This window comes from Dermacentor variabilis, chromosome 7 (assembly GCF_050947875.1).
Source record: "Dermacentor variabilis isolate Ectoservices chromosome 7, ASM5094787v1, whole genome shotgun sequence".
In the NCBI taxonomy this organism is placed as follows: Eukaryota; Metazoa; Arthropoda; class Arachnida; order Ixodida; family Ixodidae; genus Dermacentor; species Dermacentor variabilis.
In genome coordinates this window covers 130,454,609-130,475,809 of record NC_134574.1, presented here as the reverse complement: position 1 = coordinate 130,475,809, position 21,201 = coordinate 130,454,609, and the positions used below count along the sequence as shown (strand labels likewise).

The window sequence follows — 21,201 nt, the reverse complement described above, 5'->3', positions numbered from 1 at the left end:
CAGTGGTACCGATGCAACCACGAGGTGCACTGTGCCACAAATCTCGTGCATTCACGAATGGAGCATCTCTTAAGACTCCAAGATTACCATCCCTAACATTCCGAAACTTCGCACACCTCTTCAATTAGCTCCATGCAGAATGTGCGACTTCCTGCTTATCGCAGTTATTGCAACAGCAGTCGGCTCGCATTAGCGCATGTACGAGCATGCAACAGAGCAGCGCATTCACATCTACATGCAAGAAACATTTGATGGGCCCGCCTCCACCTACTTGTAACCCCAAAGCAGAACTTCATGCAGATTTCGGCCGACTTGAACCGGTTCTTATTGCCTCCACAGCCAGTGTACACGAATTTCAGGCAGACGCCGGTCTGTGCGTCGTAGAACCACCGTTCATGCGCGTCACGGCAGTCGCCGGGGTCGACCGTTTTCTTGCATATGCCTGCACAGTTCAGTCACAGCATCTGCAGCTTTTGCTGCCGCCTTGTTTAGCACTGTCTGCGCTACACTACCACGTGCTTTATTATTCTTCAACTTTTTAAACATTATTGCCATGATACTGAGTACCAGTCTCTTTAGAAAGAATACATCCGACCACAGCATCTAGCACAGCCAGTAAGAGAAAAAGAAAGCCAGAAAAGTGGCAGACACATAAGGGAGAATGTCTACTCGAAAGTGAACTGAAAATTACATGAACGCTGATATGACTAGAATTAATGTGGTTATCCTCCATGGCAGCTTAACCAAACCCTCTTTTGCCTGGTAGCATTAACAGAGCAGAATTACCCATCACATATCTTAACTAGTGCATGATAATCTTCTCTATATGCTAACTATGTTTATATTGCGGAGGTAGGAATTGTAGGGTTAGCCAAAAGTTTCTCTCTTCCTTTTTCTTTCCAGGCTTTAAGAAGTAAAGTGATGTATCCCACGCTATCCCTATAGTATAACTTAACAGCTAGTCTCATCTAAGGCATACCTCCCACTACCGAATGAAATCTCTCCAGATTACAAAAGGAATGCTCATGAAGGAATGCAAAGTACTGCAGTGACCAATGGGCTGTCACTACAAGACAGCGTAGAAACAATGTTCACCCAATTAGCGTTATTACCATTACAATGCACTTCGGTAAAATATTAAGTACACTAAATATTACTAATCACTATCGCAGGTATTAGTATGTACTACATTTATTACTTTTAATACATCTGTTATTACTAAGTAAAGGAACAAGCAGTGCAAGTGAGAAGGCATGCAAGTGCATATTAGTACGGCAGTGTGTTACCTTTTCCAACGTGCCTAGGCTTAGTGCGATGCCGGGTGGGTGGTTCTACGGCAACAAAGACCAAGACAAACATGAGCAAAGGGTTCGACAAAAGGTTGTGAGCTCTTCCACAAAAATTTCGCACACAAACATCACAAGGACCCAAGTGTAGCTGTGACTACAACAAATTTGTACTGCAGTCAAGTGCCGCTTTCAATGGTAACTCTCACCTAGTGTAGACAAGTGTGCTTTGACTGTCAAACCTTATATTCAGGCAATGGCACTATGCTACAGACACAAAGGACAGTTACGGGCTTGACGGACCAGTCAGAGCAAGAGGCGTATATGTCATTAAACTTGCTTTGCATGCTAAACAACCACACACACACGTGCACACACCAGGTGTTTTATAGCAAAGCTGTTAAGGGGAGTTCCATAATGGTTTTGTGGGGCAAAAACCAGCGTGCAACAGCGTGGTTGATATGAAGTGTAAGCGCTATGCTATATGTGTAGAAGCCACAAGTTTGCTATAAAATGTAATGATCCTAATACGGCACATTTCCGCTAAGGGTGGGCGAATATCTTAGCCGTGTTACAAGCATCGGTGTATGCATACGGTACACTTCTAACGTATCAGTGTAAATGTGGCTGCTATCGTTGCCACTCGCGATTTGTTGCGTGCCCACGAGTGCATACGAGAAGAATCGAAAGACGCCTTTTTTGTTGTTGTTGTTCATAGCTATTATAAAGCCGACACATAATAAAGGCGAGTTTGGTTGTAGCCTTTCTTTTTTTTGTCATGGAAGTGCGGAAAGTGATGAAAGGAATGAAATGGGGCATCTGCTTGAGAATGGCTGGTGCGTACAGACCGCTTGGTTTGTCTTGAAGAGTCGTTCGCGTAGCATTCGACGGATAGCGCTATCATTATTAGCTAGGCTTGGCACACGACATATAGCTACGGCAAGTTCGGGGTGCGATCATTACACGGGAAATAAAATAGAGCGAATTTTGACGACAAAATTCGGGGGTGCGATCATTACGCCAGTGCGACCATTATGCGAGTAAATACGGTACTAGTATATGCAGTTTTTTTTAAACAGAAATCCATAATTTTTGTTTCTTTTGTCGCCTTATACTGGCTCCACACTGTAGTAGAGCTAGAAGTTTGTACAGCTGAAGCAGTGAAAGCTGATGTCGTGGTGCTGTAATGGAGCCTCCATGGGAGCCGTCACTGCGGCTGTGTTCGAGCGAGGCCACGATCCAGCAAACAGACCTCTAGTACTTCCGAAGGACTTATAGAACTAGAGGTTTCGCTGTCTGTGATGTATCACTCGTCAGACTGGCAACTGTCAAGGACTTCTTCTAAAGTTAACAGAATTTGTAAAAACTGCCTATGGCATATTGTTACAAGGTAGGAGGGACAAGAAAGCCGGCATGCAACACGAATAAACGCACTTTATCAGAAGAGTCACGGCGACGTCCTTTTCGTCTTTGTTTCTCTACCCTTGTGCTACTTCAGAGTTGCATTCAAAGCCTTCGTGGCCTGGCGAAATGGGATGTGGCAATATCAATCATATCTACTCACTGAGCTGGATTACTCAAAGAGGCAGACATTACTTGCAAGAAGAAAGAAAATATGCAACTAATTAACAAAATCTGACTAATAAGCTTTTTAACTGATTACATTAGCACACATATTGCGCTTACAAATTGAAGCCAGTGGTTTCACAAGGCACATCCACTCGGAACAAATTTTGAACCAGTTTAGATAAGCACTATCAAACTTGTGGCATCAATGCCCCTGTTGTTCCATTTACTTTTTTATTGAAATGCCTTTTATGCATTGAAGCACGCCATATGCATTGCATCACAAGTTTGAAAATGCATACCTCAAAGTTGACGTCATCTTAAGAATTTGTTCCAAATAGATATCGCTTATGAACTCATCTGCTGCAATTCGCAAATTGCGATATGTGCCGTAAAGTATGATTAGTTTAAGTTAATTTGAAAAAAATTAATTTAACAATTATGCATTTAGATTTCTTTTGCAAATAATGTCGGTTTTTTAGGTAATCCAGCTCAAGAAGTAGAACCGTGCTAGAGGCTGCAAACAAGATATTTCAAGCTTCTGCTAACATTGATTAAAAATAAAGACACTATCATATATATACCAGGTAATTTACTTCAATGGAAACAATGTTTTCTTCAATGAAGGGTTTAACCAATGTGAGGGTGCTTTCCTCACTATTTGTTCCTTCACTGCACACTCCATTTGCTAATTAACTGAAGTTCATTGCTAAACTTTTCAATTGCTGCTTTTATGTCCATGTTGCAATGCCAGTATTTGTTGTTGTTTGTATGTTGCAACGGCAGGAGGTAGGAACGCTTGACGATGTTTGAATAATATCAACTATTGTAGCGATATTCGTCAACAAAATTTGCCTTTTTTTTCACTCCATTTCTAAAACAGGGCACACAAACAATGCCATAACAGCTGCCCATAATATTCTCGATGTTGCCGTGACGCATCGTGGTGACGCTTGAATGCTTGTGACGCTTAAGCACTTGTCACGCTTGTGTGCTTGTGACACTTCAGCAGCCCTGCTCTAACCTCCATATTCAGAAATGCTTCTTGAAGCCAATGCTTGACTTGATCTAAAGGACACCTGGCGTGAACGTGCCCTAGACACTCATTGCATTTCTTTCAGTGTGTTTATGACAGCTGTGATTTAGATGAGGACAAGTATGGCCTTCAAATTAAGATGCAATTCTGAATACAGGGCAGCGCTTCTGAAGGAGTCCATGAAAAGGCAGCAAAGGATGTCTCACCCGGCCCTGCACCATGGCAGCCACAGCGTTGTTCACAGAGCTCCCGCGACTCAAAGCGATTGTTGTTGCCCTCGCAGCCTCCGTAGGTAAAGCTGCGGCACTCACCAGTCGCAGTGTCAAAGTACCACATCGTCAGCAAGCCGTAGCATGGTCCAGGCTGTTTTGGGAGTGTGCACACATCTACAAAACAGAGGAGAGATGCATTGTGAACATAAATTGATTTTGATTGACTGATTGATTGATTTGACATCTCAACACAATACTTTTTTTTTCCTTTTAGTTAGAGGCAGGCTGCCTTAAAGCATAGCTTTAAAAATACTTATAAATGTGAATGTAACCCTGCATTGTGTAGAAAGTCCAGCAAGGCTCTGTAATTACAGCCACCTTGGCTCCACACATTGAAGTCAGCGTGTGGGTCAATGTGGAGGCCATATCATCTGAGCAAGGGCTCTCGAATATGTTGTGTGCCTGGGCAAGTCCACAGCAGGTGGTACACATTGGTGTCTTGTGCCAGGCTCGTATAGTTCGGGCAGGTGGCGTCGTCCATGAAGAAGCCCTTTCTCTTGAAAGGTGACAGCAGGGGTGACGGCTACCCCAGCCAATATCCTCCTCAGGGAAACTTCCTCCACCCTTATGAGATTTTGAAGGAGGGAGCAGGCACATGAGGGGATAACAGCATGGGTGTCGCATCTGAGGGAATCATTTTCGGGCTAGGAAAATGGCAAATGAGTAAGCCAGCACAACCAGTCATGGCCGTGAGTGGTGGCACTAACTCTCCCAGGGTTAACTCTAGTATGCGAACATAAATACCCAAGAAAGTGGACAGGAAAATGGCGTCACACTAGCTCAACCGGTAAGAGCCTCACACAGGTAATTCAAGAACATGGGATCATATCCCACCAGCAGCCAGTTGTTTTTTTCATGCACATTAGTTTTTCCTTTAGTTATAATTTCTCCATTTCCATTAAACAAGCAATTCTCTCTATGCTTTACTTGTTGTCATTGTCTGTTGGCTTCAGGTAAGTCTTCGCTTTATTGTGATTAAATAAGAAGGTTAAATGAATTTGTAATTGTTGTTGCTCCTTATAAAACAAACGAAGCTCAATGAGATGGGCTTTGCGAGCTCATGTGAATAATTCGCACAAATAAAAAAAACTACGGATCTTTTTTTTTACATATTGCCACACTTCTTTCATTCATGCTTAAAGGTCTAATAGGATCTCCCTTCTTTTTCGTTTTCACTTTGTACCCTTGGAATGCCACTGATAAAAGAGCTGGCCTCTTCAGACACCTCACAACCATAACTCGTGCTACTCACCAAGGGGCGTGGGGCGCTCCGTGGGTTGCTCTGTAGGCACTGGCACCCTCTCGCGGCACTGATTCTCACAGGCTTCACGGTCGTTGAAGCGGTTGGCATTGCCCTGGCAACCACCGTACGTGAACTCATGGCACCGGTCTGTCTCGGGATCGTAGAACCACTGGGTGAATGTGCCACTGCACGGGCCTTGCACTCTCGGCAACATGCACAGGTCTGCGTGTAGTAGTAGGACGGCAAGCAAGTGAGAAGAGCACCAGAAATCAATTGGTACGCAGCTAAACATACTCTTTCTGCGTTTGGCAGGCATTCTCAGATCATGAACAGCAGGTTGCCATTATCCCTCAAGAGAAAAGTGTATAACCAGCTGTGTCTTACCAGTACTCACGTACGGGGCAGAAACCTGGAGGCTTACGAAAAGGGTTCTACTTAAATTGAGGACGACGCAACAAGCTATGGAAAGAAGAATGATAGGTGTAACGTTAAGGGATAAGAAAAGAGCAGATTGGGTGAGGGAACAAATGCGAGTTAATGACATCTTAGTTGAAATCAAGAAAAAGAAATGGGGCATGGGCAGGACATGTAATGAGGAGGGAAGATAACCGATGGTCATTAAGGGTTACGGGCTGGATTTCAAGGGAAGGGAAGTGTAGCAGGAGGCAGCAGAAAGTTAGGTGGGCAGATGAGATTAAAAAGTTTGCAGGGACAACATGGCCACAATTAGTACATGAACGGGGTAGTTGAAGAAGTATGGGAGAGGCCTATGCTCTGCAGAGGGCGTAACCAGGCTGATGATGATGATGAAACATACTCTTTCAAACGTGGATGCTCTGCAGCAAAAAAAGATTATTATTTATTTCCCAACACGACCAATAAAACATAACCAGCCCATATAAGCGCAAGTGCTTGCATACATGGCTGGGCAGTACATAACTGTTGTATGTATGGGGGTGTGGGCGGTACTGTTCGGGCTCACTGTGTTGCCCCTAAAGAAACACCCACAAGAAAGTGCTCAGGATTGGAAGAATACAAATTTCAAAACACCAGTGCGTATATCCATAAAGCCTGTGTGCATTAAATGCTCAGAAATACTCAGACTTGAACAATAACAAAAGGAAAATGAGATGGATGCATTGTCAATGGAACACGAGTCTTGAGTCAGAGGCTGGCTTACTAAACCTAGGCCATTGTGCCATTTAGTTCGTGCCTGCCAAGCAACTGCTATGTCCCCTGTAAACGTTCCTAACAACTACATAATTTCCTACAAGTCCACATTACTCGGCAGTACCTTCATTTTTACTACTTGGAATTTTTACTGTTTACAGGCTTTTCATTTGCTTAGATGTGTGTCTGGTGTCATCGGCACAGGTGCCTGTCAAAAAACAATTGATAAACGAAGGTTCCCAAGAGTATTTTTAGTGACTACGGGAGAACCATCGCTGATGGCGAATGGCGTAATTTTACGTACACTCTACATGTAAAAAACGAATGCCCCTTTGGATAAATATGTGAGTGCAGATGAAATGAAACTTCACAGTTTATTCTTTTAAATAAAGCACATTGGAAGCGTTTCGGACATTTATTGCACTATTATATAACCTTGGTACATAAGCACTTCTCTACTATGGGACGAAAAGTCAGTAGACTTGATTACTTATCGGTGAATCAGTAGGAGGAGGTCATAATAAGATCTGCCAAGGAAGCCAGTATATACCTTGCATTACTGCATACAACTCAGGTCCACAGTTTGGACCTGGTGTTTTGTCAAGCTATTAAGCAGGTTGCACATGTGAAAAAGCAGGATACAGGAATTCCAAATGAATGACTTGCCAAGGAATGCAACAGCATTTCCACGATCATTCAGATTTTCTAGACACTTCTTTTCCACTTGTGTCAAGGAGCTCGTCACTGACGACCTACCTTGAGAACTGAAGCAGCGGTCCTCACAGTCCCTACGGGACCGGAAGCGGTTCCGATTGCCAAGGCAGCCACCATAGTAGAACTCGCGACACACGCCATCCTGCTTGTCATAGAACCAGCGAACCTCCATGTTGGTGCAGGGGCCTGCCTCACTCGGCATGAAGCAGAGCTCTGCGCAGGAGTTTCAAAATGTGCTGTACAGTAATGTAAGCTACCGCTATGAGCTATACATATAGGCAAATACAAAAAAAACAAATAGGCAGGCCAGTTTTTGAGGTGAGACAACTGCATACAGTCGAATCCCAATAATGCAAACCTTTTGAAGTCGCACATGCTATTAATAACATTTGAAATTTCTATACAAACTTTATGGCAAACTAAGTCTGTAATTGGGCTGACACTTGAAAAAGTGTTTATGAGATTATGAAATACATTTAAGACTGCAAAGTCTTCAAGGCCAAACTCTGTGTACTCTAGGCAATAACTCATGTGTAATTGGATTGGATTGGTAAAACGTTTATTTGAGCCTGTAGTAAAATGCATGCTTGCGCGCACGCTCCGGATGGGGCCTATGTCGTCTTCTGGACACCGGTCGCACGACCTGGGTCCCCGCTCGCCGTTGCCGGCTCGCTGAGTCCCTGCCGGGCCAGCGCCTCGATGACCTGCTGGACGGCCCAGAGTTGTTCATTTTGATTGTCGCTCCCTGCGGCTGCTTTGAGTCGTGGTGGGATCCTCCCAGACTTGGGGACTTGGCTTCTTCCTGGTACTTCATGCAATTCCACAGCATGTATGCGAAGCTGGCCATCTCCCTTCAGCAGACTCTGCACTTGTCTGTAGGGTGCATCTTGGGATACATTCTGTGCATCAGCAACAAGCTGGGGAGTGAGCCCGTTTTCCGCTGTCTGAATAAAATGGCTTGCTCTCAACTAAGCCCTCCACAAGAGGGCAGGAGAGTTCTACGAGCCAGGTGGAAAGCCTTGGCTATCTCGTTGTATTCGGTCATTCGGTCCTTGGTGCTGAACCACATCATGTGTAAAAATTATTTTTCAAGCTTACGAGCTATGAAGTGGTCACACTGACTGTTAAATGTGTTGGCTTATGGAAAATAAGACATATCAAACCATAACTTCTATTGTTATGTGAGGGGGGCCTCTGTGCTTTCATTTAAGCACACATGCATGCCGCAGGGTACACTGCTCAAAACTAAAAAAGAAAGAAGTCAGTTACTAAGTCATGGATTTCAGTTGTCTTCGTGACCCCTCAGGTCAAGTTTTACGTCAGGGCTCCTTTGAGAGGAGGCCCAAAGGAAAAGATCAGGTCAAGATAAAGTGATAAATAAGTGTACTAAGATATATCCGCGACATCACATTTATCAAAAACAGCACAAGAAAATGAAACAAATACAAGACAGGATTTGTGCCAGTGCCGCGTGCATACATAAGCAGCTCCTGACAATGTCTTATTTCATCTTCACAATTGGGAAACAATAGTCCACCACTAATAATAAAAAGGTAATTACACTGCATTTGAACAAGACACAAAAATTCACTTGAGCCAATTTGAAACAGATCACAGAAGAACTCACTCATGCTGCCTCTTCACACTAATTTGTACATTCGTGGGATTGTTGTTCCCTATATGTGTAGCCCTCTGTCACTCACCAGGTGGCAGGATATGCCCTCCCAAGATCACGGGCACAGTGGAGGACTACTGTGCTACGCCAAAATATGGATGACATATCTCCACAGATTCTCTTTGCTGACTTGTTGTCCTTAAGAACCATACAGGCTTCAACTGCGATTATTTCGGCAACTAAGCACTCTCTTCGCAAAGAAAAATTATGGTGAGGTTTTCAGGACCACAATACATCACTCTAGCTAGACATAATATATGAAAGTAACCTCAGGGACTGGAGTAGTGTAAGGGTTCCTGTTGTTCAGTTATGTTCCCATTGTATCGTTCTCCATCCATGACTGGTCAATCACAGTGATAACGTAGGCCGAGCATGACTCTGACAACGGAGACAGCTTGACAATAGAGAGTGTTAGTTTGTCCGTACAGTTATTACTAATTACATAAATAATGGGTTACGGTGCACATGGATGGCAGTAACAATGCTGGCAGTGACACCTTGTGACACTTTATCGAACAAGAGAGATTCACAGGAAGATGGAGGCTTAAAATGATTAGCAATGGTAGAACAAGAAATATCAGGTGGGGAAGGGTGAGCTATGCGTACATAAACGCTGCTAAGCAAAGCAGTTGCTGCCCTGATGAAAACAAGCCCCCCTGTCGTAATATTGGCTTCAGCAACATTCTTTGTTCTACCACTGCTTATTCAATTATAACACTTACACAATTTTGTGTACATGCTCTCAATGAAGTGCAGTATAAAACAAAGGGGGCTGCATGTTGTCAACTGCATCACTGCTGACGATTTATACTGGCACGTAAGCAGAATATTAGTTAATAACTGCAGTAATAGATCTGTGTCCTCTATGGTGTGGCGATGCGCGACTCTAATGCGTCCCCTGATATGTTGTTTTCCCACATAGTTTCCGTCTCCTGTAATCCGGTTTCGCCGCGTGGCTTGGTGCCCGCGGCAGTCGGTGTGGTTGAAGCGCATGGCGAGAGATGGCGCGAGTGTGGCTCTGCTAACGCCACCTAAGAGCGGGGTTACTTGGGCGCGGCAAGGAGAAGGCTCTTCCTCTTTGGCTCGGATTCGCATAGCGGCGCGGACGTTCCATGCGTGCGCCGATCCATGCTTCTGCGAGACCGTCTCGCGAGGCCTCGTTCTAACGGGCAACCGTTCGCGTGACCGTACGCGCAAACGACCAGACGTTGGTGTCCAGCATGGGGCGAACATATTCGCTCGTGAAACGTACCTAACGACGCGGTTCCGTCTGTCCCGTACAAGCACGTAGAGCGCCGGACGTCACAGTTCTAGACGTATGGTACCCACCGCAGGAGGTTAGAAAAAAAAACAGACTAGCAAAGCAGAGAAGTGTCTATGTGAGGAGGCTTGATTGATAACTGTAGAAGCGTCATTCAAAACACACGGAATCATTCTTCACTTCCAGCGGAGTTTTCTCTACTTCCTTCTTAAATAGTTGATTCATAAACATTTTCACAAACAATGGTTAATTTTGAAAATTTTTGCTTTTCCTTCCTGTCTTGCCGTTGCCTTGGCTCTCTCTCCTAGTAGATTGCGTAATTTCTCAATTCCTTGCGACTATTGTTTCGAGTTGTAAATTTGCGCGAGAAGTGCTGTACAACTAGGGAAAAACCAAACGAGGTAACGGGTGATATTCATATTGCTTATGGGTTTAACAATTATTTCAAGGTTTGATGACGGACGCTGTTTGGCATGATCATATTGTCCACCATTCTAACCCATATCATGGCTATACGGTTCTGAGGATCTGCCAGCGTCAAGGCGAACGGTCACTCAAAGAAGTAATGAGGCAAAAGGAAAGTTTAAACACTGCTGGCGTTTTCTCCTGCCGCAACTCGTTCCAAGAGTATACAGACCAGCTTACTACGAACTGAATCTCTTTCCTGGTCTCTGGACGAGTCAAAACAAAGAACGTTGAACTAACGAAGAAACAGCGATTCGCGTGACCGTTGCAATAGATGGTGACAAGCGAACGCATCTCGAGCGAATCGCACGGGCGCCCATCAATTACAAAACTGGCCTTCACACCCCAGGAGATGCCGATAACTACCACCATCCAAGAGGAGTAACGAGGCCGCAAAATGTTACCCACCAAATAGCTGTCAAGTAGCAAGTTTGATTTGGTGGCGTTTTAGTTTAGGAATATGCGTGAGAAGTGGTGGTGTGGATGGGGGGAGGGGAAGTATGCCACTTAATACTGGGGTAGGGGGGGGGGGGGCAGGCCCTCCCCTGGGTACGTACCTTGCACGAGCATTTCGGCTGGGGATCACAACTAGAGCACTCTGCTTAGCAGCAAAATGCGAGAATCTAATAATGGAATTTTTCAGGCATGTCACAATGTTTTTGAGATTCAAATGTGCAAGTCGCGTGCATTTTCTAATGTAATTCTCTGTGTCAGTTTCATTTACGGTTTGAATAACAGGTTTCCCAGTGGCACATCAAGGCGTTGAAGCTGCTGTGCGCTGATATTAACTGCATTGTCTTGAAAAAGCGAATGGATAAAATTAAATTCAGCAGAACTCACCTTATCTAGGAAAATCAAAATCACAAGTCAGGCACTGTCTTGAAGGTGGAAGGATGCAGCAAATTGTGTGAAGTTTAAAATTTTGAGAAACATGCGAGGGTATGGGGAAGTGGGTGGGAGATCACTGTACCAGCTTGGTAAATCAGGGTGTCCGTAACATTTTGTTCATTCTGAATCCTGACTGCACATGGACTCACCCTGTGCGCTAAGCCTGACGCATCGTTCTGAGCACTCCTCTTCTGTGGCAAAGTTGTTTTCGTTGCCCTGGCAACCACCATACGTGAACAGCTTGCACTGGTTGTCCCGCCGGTCGTAGTAGAACCGCTTGTACGAGCCCCTGCATGGTCCAGGTGCTGCCGACTGCTGACACGGGTCTGAAAAAAAAGGAAAAGTTTACAAGTCTGTAACTCTCTAATGGGGTGTTAACACAAGGACCCGTGCTTTCCTCTACAGGTAGCTGTTGACCGAGTAACCATACCAGCATGAAGCCTCAACTGCTCCAGCATGTGATAAAAAGGTGCCGGTATTTTTTTTAATGACACTTGTCCAAAACTGGCGCCAATCAAAAGTAAACTTCATAGGTCTTAAGCAATGCAGCCTTTACTTTAGCCGGTGATCATAAGGTGAAACTCGCTTCCCTGCAAGACTGTGGATAGCTCCTCCACTTCCCCTCTTTTAAAATGTTTCCCTGCAACATGTCTAGTCATGTTAAATCATCTGATTTTCATGAGTATTCACTTGGATTGTCCTTTTTCTTTTGTCATTATGTATGTATGTTTACAAGTCTGTTAATACAATTGCAGCATTATGAATAAGTAAGTACCCCAGTTTCTTGCATTCATTAAAAATCGTGTTTATTGAAAGATGGTTGCCCCTTCTGCGGTGTCCGGGAGTGGTACAGGTTTTTGCCATTAACAACATGTTGTGATGTCACTATAGACTCAATATTTCATTCCATTGTTCTCCCTGTCCCATCTTTTTTCTTTTCTAGTCTGTGTGATCCCCATTAACTATGAACTCTCTATATTACCACTGTCGTTGAAAAGAAAAGTATACAATCATTACATTCTACCAGTGCTAACATACGTGGCTGAAACTTGGAGGTTAACAAAGAAGCTTGAGAACAAGTTAAGGACTGTACAAAGAGCAATAAAACGAAAAATGTTAGTTGTAACGTTAAGGGACAGGAACAGAATGATGTGGATCTGAGAGCAAATGGGCATAGCTGATATTCTAATTGAAATTAGTAGAAAAATTGGAGCTGGGCAGGCCATGTAATGCGTAGGACAGGTAACCAGTGGACCATTAGAGTTACAGTAGGGGTGCCAAGGGAAAGGGAAGTGCAGCAGAGGATGGCAGAAAATTAGGTGGGGTGACGAAATGAGCAAATTTGCAGGTGGAAGTTGGAATCAGCCAGCGTGAGAAGAGGGTGATTTGAGATAACTGGGAGAGTCCTTCGTCCTGCAGTGGATATAAAAATAGGCTGATGATGATTATCTACTATATAAATAGGCAGTGTAGACCGCTATACGGACTCAGCTCCTGCCATGGCCTCTACCTGAGGTTGTTGCAGTACATACAATTCAATTGTTTAATAATTAGAGTTTTCCTAGCTATTGCAGTAAAACACCTTGCAGCTTGGGCAAAAGTGCACACAACTTTTCCCGAGGCCCTCGCTGATTCACCCATCAACCAGCAGTGGTCGACGCAGATCCTGTTACACAATTAGAGAGGAAGTAGGAGTGGAAGTTGAATATGTATGCATCAAAAACACTTGCCAAGCTGGCAAAGCGGTTGTTGCTTACGAGGCAACCTCCGTACATGAACGACTCGCAGGAGCGAGTGGTCGCGCCAAAGTACCAATGCTGGTACTGGCCGTCGCACGTACCAATCACCTTTGGAAGCAGGCAGGCATCTGCGATAAGATTCAGAGATCCACCCACAATGACTCAAAGTCCATATCACACTGTACTACCTATACCAGTCAGTGATAGGTCAAGAATGCAGTTGCAAGCGCCACACGAAAAGAAACATGGTTGCCTGCACTGGTATCATCCTGGTCTCCTAATGAAAAGCATGAAGCATAATGGCACAGTACATGCCACGATTCAAAATGAAACTCCGAATGAATATTTCATCATAGCATCACCAAACCAAAGTGGTGTTGCTGCCATAAGCTATGATGTGACGAAACTACAATATAAACTACACGTGCGAAATTCTGCAAGGCCCCTTCCCCATACAAATCGTGTGACTAACACAAGATGACAGCCTGATGATGTCCCACGCATGGGTGCACCCAAGCCGTGGACCTCTCAGCATAGCAAGCTAAGCTGGACTCGCTTCTCAAGTTTCTCATCGGAACGGGCCTGGTGATGCAGTTTTAGTTCCCATGCCCCCGTAATCCTACCTGTTTTACCCTTTCAACCCCAGATAACAAATATTACTTGAAGGGGGTGGTCCTATTCTGCAATATGATTATACTAGGACACTCTGCCGATCTTACTTACTCTTTTCCTTCTCTTTGCCTATGACCCACAGCTTGAACAGTGCCACGAGTGTGAGATCGGTCATCTTCTGTGAGACAACACAAACATGTGAAGAAGCCTGTTTATGAAATTTTGCATACCAATACCTAAAGCTTACGGCTGCCTAAGAGCATCCATAAAGATACCGTATTTACTCATCGTATTCGGTCAGTGCCTTTTCTTTTGTCACATTTCATATAGGTGTGAGCATTATAGGAGGCCGGGTTATCATTATTTACTGAAGCCGCAAACTACGCTCTGATGGTTATCGAGAATAATGTAACTGCTGTCCTTACAATTATGAAGAGGTTTAATCAATCATGCTTGTGGTTTCCGTTGCCCTCGTCGTTTGATGAGCTCAGCTCATTGGCGCCTTCTCAAAGCTGGTTGTACTTTGTGATGTCCCTACTGTTTGAGATTCATATCACCTTGACGCTCCTGATGATGGTCTCGAACGAAAATGCACGCCCTGTGTACAATACCCACAAGCACGCTTATTGTAGTGATGCCCTCTCACGCACCCGAAAGCACCATGCAGCTAAACAAGCCGCAGCACGGATGATAGTGTCAAAGCATACTAGACCTATGCTGCGTGATCCGACGGAACATGATGGTGTTGATGATCATGATAATGAAGATGATGTCATTGTCAACAGGAAAGTAACTAGGGCCACCTAGCAGCGCCTCGTGGAAATTACGAGGACAGTGGTATGCGTGTCATGCTTAGCAACATGTTTTTGTCAACATTCTTTCGTACCAGAGTGAGGATGCAAGCCTTAAATGATGGCAGGCCTTACACCAGTAACTACAATAATTGTATTCCACTTGACCTCCAGCATGCCTTGACCCCTTTCCTCACCAGGTCCTTCAGGTTTGACGCAGGTGTTCTTGCACTCTTCCTCCGAGTTGAACCGGTTTCCATTGCCCTCACAACCACCGTACCAGAAGCGGTTGCATCGACCATCGGTGACGCTGAAGAACCAGTAGACCGTATAGTTGTGACAGGGGCCACGCTGTTCGGGTAGTCCACACACACCTGAAAGAATCGTGCACCTTTTCTGCATCCGAGTCGAGTGTAGATAAATATCTCAGAGCCTTGTGATTGGTACTATAGGCAAACACGCATTCAGAGCTGCAACAGTTTTCACAGTACACAAATAAAATAACATTTCTTCGCAGTTGGCCCCTGGCCATCAGGAATGACAAATACAGTACAGGACCTCCCTGGGTGAACCCCACACATCTGTCTTCAATTGCAGATTGAGAATTAGGTGAATCTATGAAAAGATTTAGAGGAACACTAATCACTATTAGTAGCAGCAGCAGTATAACAGTGCAAGTACAGAGTGTCTACCAAGCTGACATTTCCAAATTCCCTGAGTTTTCCAGGTTTTCCTGGGCGCTTTTGCGAAATTCCCTGAGTGATGCAGAACTGTTTTATGTCAATATGGGCTGAAACGATATCGCCAGATCCTGTCACTCTCTACTAAGCATATCGAGTCGGACATTCCTAATACGAATAAAAAGGAGATTCATACAGAAGGAAATATTTTCGAATATCAGCTCTTCCTACCAACTGATAGCAAGCTCACTGGTATGAGGCCCGAACTTTGCCACAATTGGCATTCTCTCTGAACAGCTCATAAGTCAGCCTGAACTATCCTGACATACACTCATCCCGTGCACGTCGCCTCGGTGTTGTGTTTCACACTTTAAAGACACCTGCATCTCGGCATCAGGCCAAAACTTTCTTTTTGAGCTCAAGCTCCTTCAAATCGGCGGCAGCACGCTTCCTTTCCCATTCATTCATCAGTGCGTCGGTCCTTTCTGTTCTTGTCCTCCTCCCACCACTCGTTTGCCCCATGGACCATTCAAAGCATCTTCTTGGTCAGTTGCACAGTCCACGTACGATTTTTCGAACTCCCTAGGTGCCGCAAAAACGTCCCAAAAACCAGCCAGCTCGAAAAAAATACATGTGATTCACTGCCCTTAAGGGCTCAAACCGCCGCAGGCACATTCGCAAACGCTCTGAAGGCCTGTCGGTACACGTATTAGCCATATCGGTGCTCGTACTGTGACAGGAAATGCCGGGTGCATGCGTGTATAAACATACTGTGTCCTGTGGCATAGCCCCTTCCCACGCTTGTGACGCTTCACAGCAATACTTTTGCGTATGCTTCGCCAAGTAACATTTCTGTAGAGAGGCGAAGCTGACTTTCGGGAACCGGCATTATGCAACGCTGCGTGCTTTTAAAGCTTCTAAGCCAATCGCTGGGACCACAAAGGCGGAGTCCATGCCATTGCTGACAGCGGCGAATTCTTTCAATAAAAACACGGCACACAATGGCAAGAAGCTTCATAGCTAATGTCAAAGCAGCTAGGCCTAGCGTTGCCGCAGTGGTGGCTACGGCTGCCAGTGGATCTGCGTGCGAGAGCGCCGGTTCGAGGTGGCAAGGTAATAAAAATGGCAGCAGTGGTGGCTTTCGTTAATGCCGTTTCTGACCTGCAGTCACGGCAAAACGTCTGGAAAATCGGACGGCGAAGAGTTCTTGCGTCCGAAATTTCAGACGTTCTGATACACTGACTCTATGGGGTACGTGGTGGAGCCGCGAAGCCGTCCAAATTATTGGGAATCCATAAAGTCGGTCGTTCACTGCACACCGGCAACGGCGCGAGTCGGTGACAGGGCGTCAAACAGGATTCATTACCCCTGTCTGTTACTCGAGCAAGCATTACCGCAACTTTCGAAAATCTCAATAAAATTACAGCTAATTTTCCCTCATAGATGCAGAAATTCCCTGAGTTTTCCCTGAGTTTTTCCAGACTACTCAAAATCCCTGAGAATTCCCGGTTTTGCCGGTTGGTAGACACCTTGTAGTACTGCTAGTTGCAGTAGTGCCTTACTGTATTTCACAGGAAAAAGAAGAAAAAAGAAGGAAAGGCTTTCAGTGGATGTACAAAGCGTCCCTTCGCTTGCATGTGAAGCATAACAAAAAGCACTATGACCTAATGCACAAGGCTACGTCAGAAAACTCAGGCAGGCATACTTACATAGTTTGTTCTTCACAGTGAAGCAATGCAGAAAAACTGATAATTCAGAAGTGCCTCCACTCTCTAAAATATCAACGCAAAAGCACAAGTAGTGGTAGGCGATCAAGCTAAGGCATCCAAAAATTTTATAATTGAGAACTGGAGATATGCAAGTGATTCCTTAAACACGAGCACGACCAGAATCCTGTCCTCGAAAAGAAGAAAAGCCAGAATTACATCCGGGACTTCTTGCATTGTGAATAAATTTCTAAAAATGGATTTCTGCCTCTTTAATGTGCCGACTTCAATTTTTTGGTGATACAAATTTCGGGTGATACGAATATTTTACATGACCCCTTGAGATTCGTATCCCCGAGGTTTTACTCTACAAAGAAATAAATCTAAAGTGTTTTTGCAGATATCAAAGTTTAACAAATATATGCTTAGAACAAATATTTTGTACACCGAAGGCACTTTTATGTTGGGTGAAACTTCATTATAGTGAGATGTGACTTACAAGCCCTGACCATGTGCAGTACAGTGCTTCAACGGCGGTTAGTTGGTGTAAGACAGTTGGTATGATAGACAGTTGCTAGCGCACAAGGTCTATATGTTTCTTAAATACAGGTCAGCATTTGGGTATGGTGTGTCATCTAATCAGCATGACTGGTACTATGAAGACGGGGCTTATCCCTTAACTCCTGATCTCCCTCAACTATGAACTATCTATATTACCACTGTAGTTGAAAAAGTAAGTATACAATCATTGCATTCTACCAGTGCTAACATATGTGGCTGAAACTTGGAGGTTAACACAGAAGCTCGAGAACAAGTTAAGGACTGCACAAAGAGCAACAGAATGAAAAATGTTAGGTGTAACGTCAAGAGACGGGAATAGAATGATGCGGATCTGAGAGCTAATGGGTATAGCTGATATTCTAATTGACATTAGCAGAAAAATCGGAGATGGGCAGGCCATGTAATGAGTAGGACAGGTAACCAGTGGACCATTAGAGTTACAGTAGGGGTGCCAAGGGAAATAGAAGCGCAGCAGAGGATAGCAGAAAATTAGGTGGGGTGATCAAATTAGAAAATTTGAAGTGGAAGTTGGAATCAGCCAGCTCAAGGCAAGGGTGATTGGAGATAACTGGGAGAGTCCTTCTTCCTGCAGTGGACATAAAAATAGGCTGATGATGATCATTTACTATATGAATAGGTAGCGTAGACCGTTATACCGACACAGCTCCTGCCACGGCCTCTACCTGAGGTTGGTGCATCTTGGCAGCCTTCAAAATTGAGCCCCCTGGCGGCAGTCACCCCGTCGGGGCAGCAGCCGTAGGCAGTCATGGTACAGGTGCAGCCATCGTATTCAGGACCTCGAGCAGGCGTTTGTCCATCAGGGCAACACCTGTAAGGGTAATGGTGGCATCTACAGGCAGTCAGGCTGGGGCCTGTGGCCGGTGTGAGACGATCGGGGCAGCAGCTAGGCAATGCACAAACGGCACAATTCATTCATTCATTCATTCATTCATTCATTCATTCATTCATTCATTCATTCATTCATTCTTTCATTCATTCATTCATTCATTCATTCATGTATCAAGGGCCCCACCACCGGACACTACACAATTGGTGGAGCATGTGAAATACAAAATTGATGACGACAATTTAAAAAGGATGAGTCATAATAGCCTCGCATAGCAAACCTGCCGAATCACTTGTCGCTGCAGTTTAGGAAGCGCGTTTCAGTCTTGAGTGGTTAAGAAAAAAAAGAAATGGCTGCAAGAATGTAACTTGTGCAGGCTCCCGGCAGGGTCAAGGTGTTTGGATGGCCTGAGCAACGTACACGATGTGCTAGTTAAATAAGCTGGCTCTCCTGTGATATGGAGTGAGAAAGAATACTTGTGATACAGAGATACTCCAACAGCATTTAGAGCGAATAATTCACAAAAAAGTTTGTCAATTTCCTTGCTACTTACCCATTCCGCTGAGAATTTTGATGAGCAGTGAAGTAATTTTGCAGAGGAGCATCAACTGCACCTCTTGATTCAGAGGCAGCTTCCTGGGCAGTGATCATGTTTCTTTTGTTTTCTTTTTCTCAGACTTGGCGTTTTGAAAACTTTCATGGTTGGTGACATATAAAAAGAAACTCTGCAAACCACATGGAACACCAATACATCCGGGCAAATTTTTTGGGAGCAGGGTGCTGAAAATCAAAGAATACTTACACAGGGCACATGGCTTGAGCATTGAGCACCTTTAGTAGAGTAATTTTACGAGTTTCACTACACCACTACATCTGAAAAACGTGCTTTAGTAGGCTGAAAGGCAACTATGAAGCCCGGTAAGCACTCAACACCAAAAGGCAGGGGGGTGAGAATAAAGGAATTCTATAATATTAGAGGGGTCGAGGAGTCACACACCCCAAATTCCCCTTACAAATTCACTGGAAAAAGTCGCAATGTCATTGTCCTCAGCATTGCCCTCAATGTTGCCTTGAAACCAAAGACAGCGAATGTGGCGAGGAGCTACTGTCATCCTGGCATTTACAGTGCGATTGCGAATGCCCTCTGAACTCGATGAAATCGGTCTATTGGATGAAGAACAAAAACAGCTTTAGAACACGATACACAGCAGATGACACACATGAGCACTCCCGTGTGTCCAAGATAAAAACAAGGTGGGAAAAAAATTATTAAAATCTTGACATTTTGGATCCCATGCCGGAGCCTTACTAATAATCGCTGTTGTGAACAATACTTTCATGTCACTGATGCAGCTGTTTTTTTTGTTTTTTTTTTCAATGCTAATTTTTCACCTTTGTCAGCATCCGTCCCATTTCATCACTATACTGCTTCGTGTAAAATAGGGGTACAGTTGCAGGTCAGCACCTGCATGTGCCTTTTTCTTTCTGCAACCATTGTTTGACCACGAGAGACGTGAACTGAGCTAGCGCTTCTGCCTTCCAGACAAGAGAGACAAGACGCACCCATAGAGCAGCTTCTCGCACTCGCAGCCTCTTCCATCTGGTCCTGTGGCAGCAGTGTGTTGGTCGGGGCAGCAGCCATATGGCATTGCTGTGCATGGACAGCCACCAAAGCCAGGTCCGCGGGCCGGTGTTCGCTAATAGCAGAGGGCAAGACCATGAACACACCTTGAATATTTGGGCACGATAAGAAAATACACTCAAAAGATAGCAAGACCATGAACAAAGCTCTGATATTTACTTAAGTGTGTGTAAACCAAAGGAAAGAGTTATGCCGGCCTTAATTCACACTGCATTAACAGAACACTCTGAATCGCAGCAAAAAAAAAGAGAGAGCAAAGCACTAAAATGTGTGTTAGGTCCCAATGCAATACTTAATCAATATAAGAAGAAGGGTGCTGCAAAATCAAAGTATAAGCTCAGCCTGGATTACAGCACGCTGCTGTGAGCATTTTACTGCATGCACTACAGTGGACAAGTGACAACATTAGTTAGAGCTAACTAGAATGCATTGTTGTTGTTTTTCTCATCTTTTGCAGCTTAGTGTGACATAAGCATCATTTTTGCTATGCTTAGCTTCAGGTCCAGACTATCTTGGGCAACTATCACTCTCAAGTTATTGTTCATAACAGGCATTGTATATTGACACAAGATGATTTCAAACTACGCGTGCCAGCCGCCTCCTGCATCCATCGAGTTGTTTACTGCTACCTTCGAAAGATAGCCGCAGTGAAGGGGGCCACACGGGCTCACAAGGCACGTGCAGTCGGAGGAGGAGGATGTAAACTTTATTGCCCTAGAAAGAGTAATTCAGCGGTCGGGCCGGATGTCTTGATCTTCTATTGGTTGATGAAGATCTCAGGCCTGCATGGTTGGCGCCCCTATTCCAGGGCACCACTGAGCGTGGCTGCTCCTCGTCGGGCATGATCCACCAGCCTCCGTTGGAGGCTAGGGTCGCCGCTGGAGAGCACGCTCTCCCACTGCTCCGCACTCGGATTTTCTATTTTGTGGAATGCCTTATTCGTATTGCACTCCCATGTGATGTGATAAAGTGTGGGTATTGCGCCACACCACGGGCATGTGTCCCTGTATTGACCTGGGAACATTTTGTATAGTTTATGTAAATTTG

General features: G+C 44.7%; 1 protein-coding gene across 1 annotated transcript in view; it reads right to left on the bottom strand.

Annotated features, from left to right (window-relative positions):
* Positions 1-21,201, bottom strand: part of LOC142588854 (uncharacterized) — a 70,743-nt gene that overhangs the window by 27,995 nt on the left and 21,547 nt on the right. The window contains exons 10-18 of the mRNA XM_075700674.1: positions 20,076-20,209; positions 18,349-18,494; positions 14,916-15,092; positions 11,726-11,902; positions 7,330-7,500; positions 5,413-5,625; positions 4,095-4,274; positions 1,287-1,331; positions 272-442 (exon numbers count right to left, since the gene is read on the bottom strand). Coding sequence (XP_075556789.1) covers positions 272-442; positions 1,287-1,331; positions 4,095-4,274; positions 5,413-5,625; positions 7,330-7,500; positions 11,726-11,902; positions 14,916-15,092; positions 18,349-18,494; positions 20,076-20,209 — 1,414 coding nt within the window. The remainder of the gene's footprint in view (positions 1-271; positions 443-1,286; positions 1,332-4,094; positions 4,275-5,412; positions 5,626-7,329; positions 7,501-11,725; positions 11,903-14,915; positions 15,093-18,348; positions 18,495-20,075; positions 20,210-21,201) is intronic.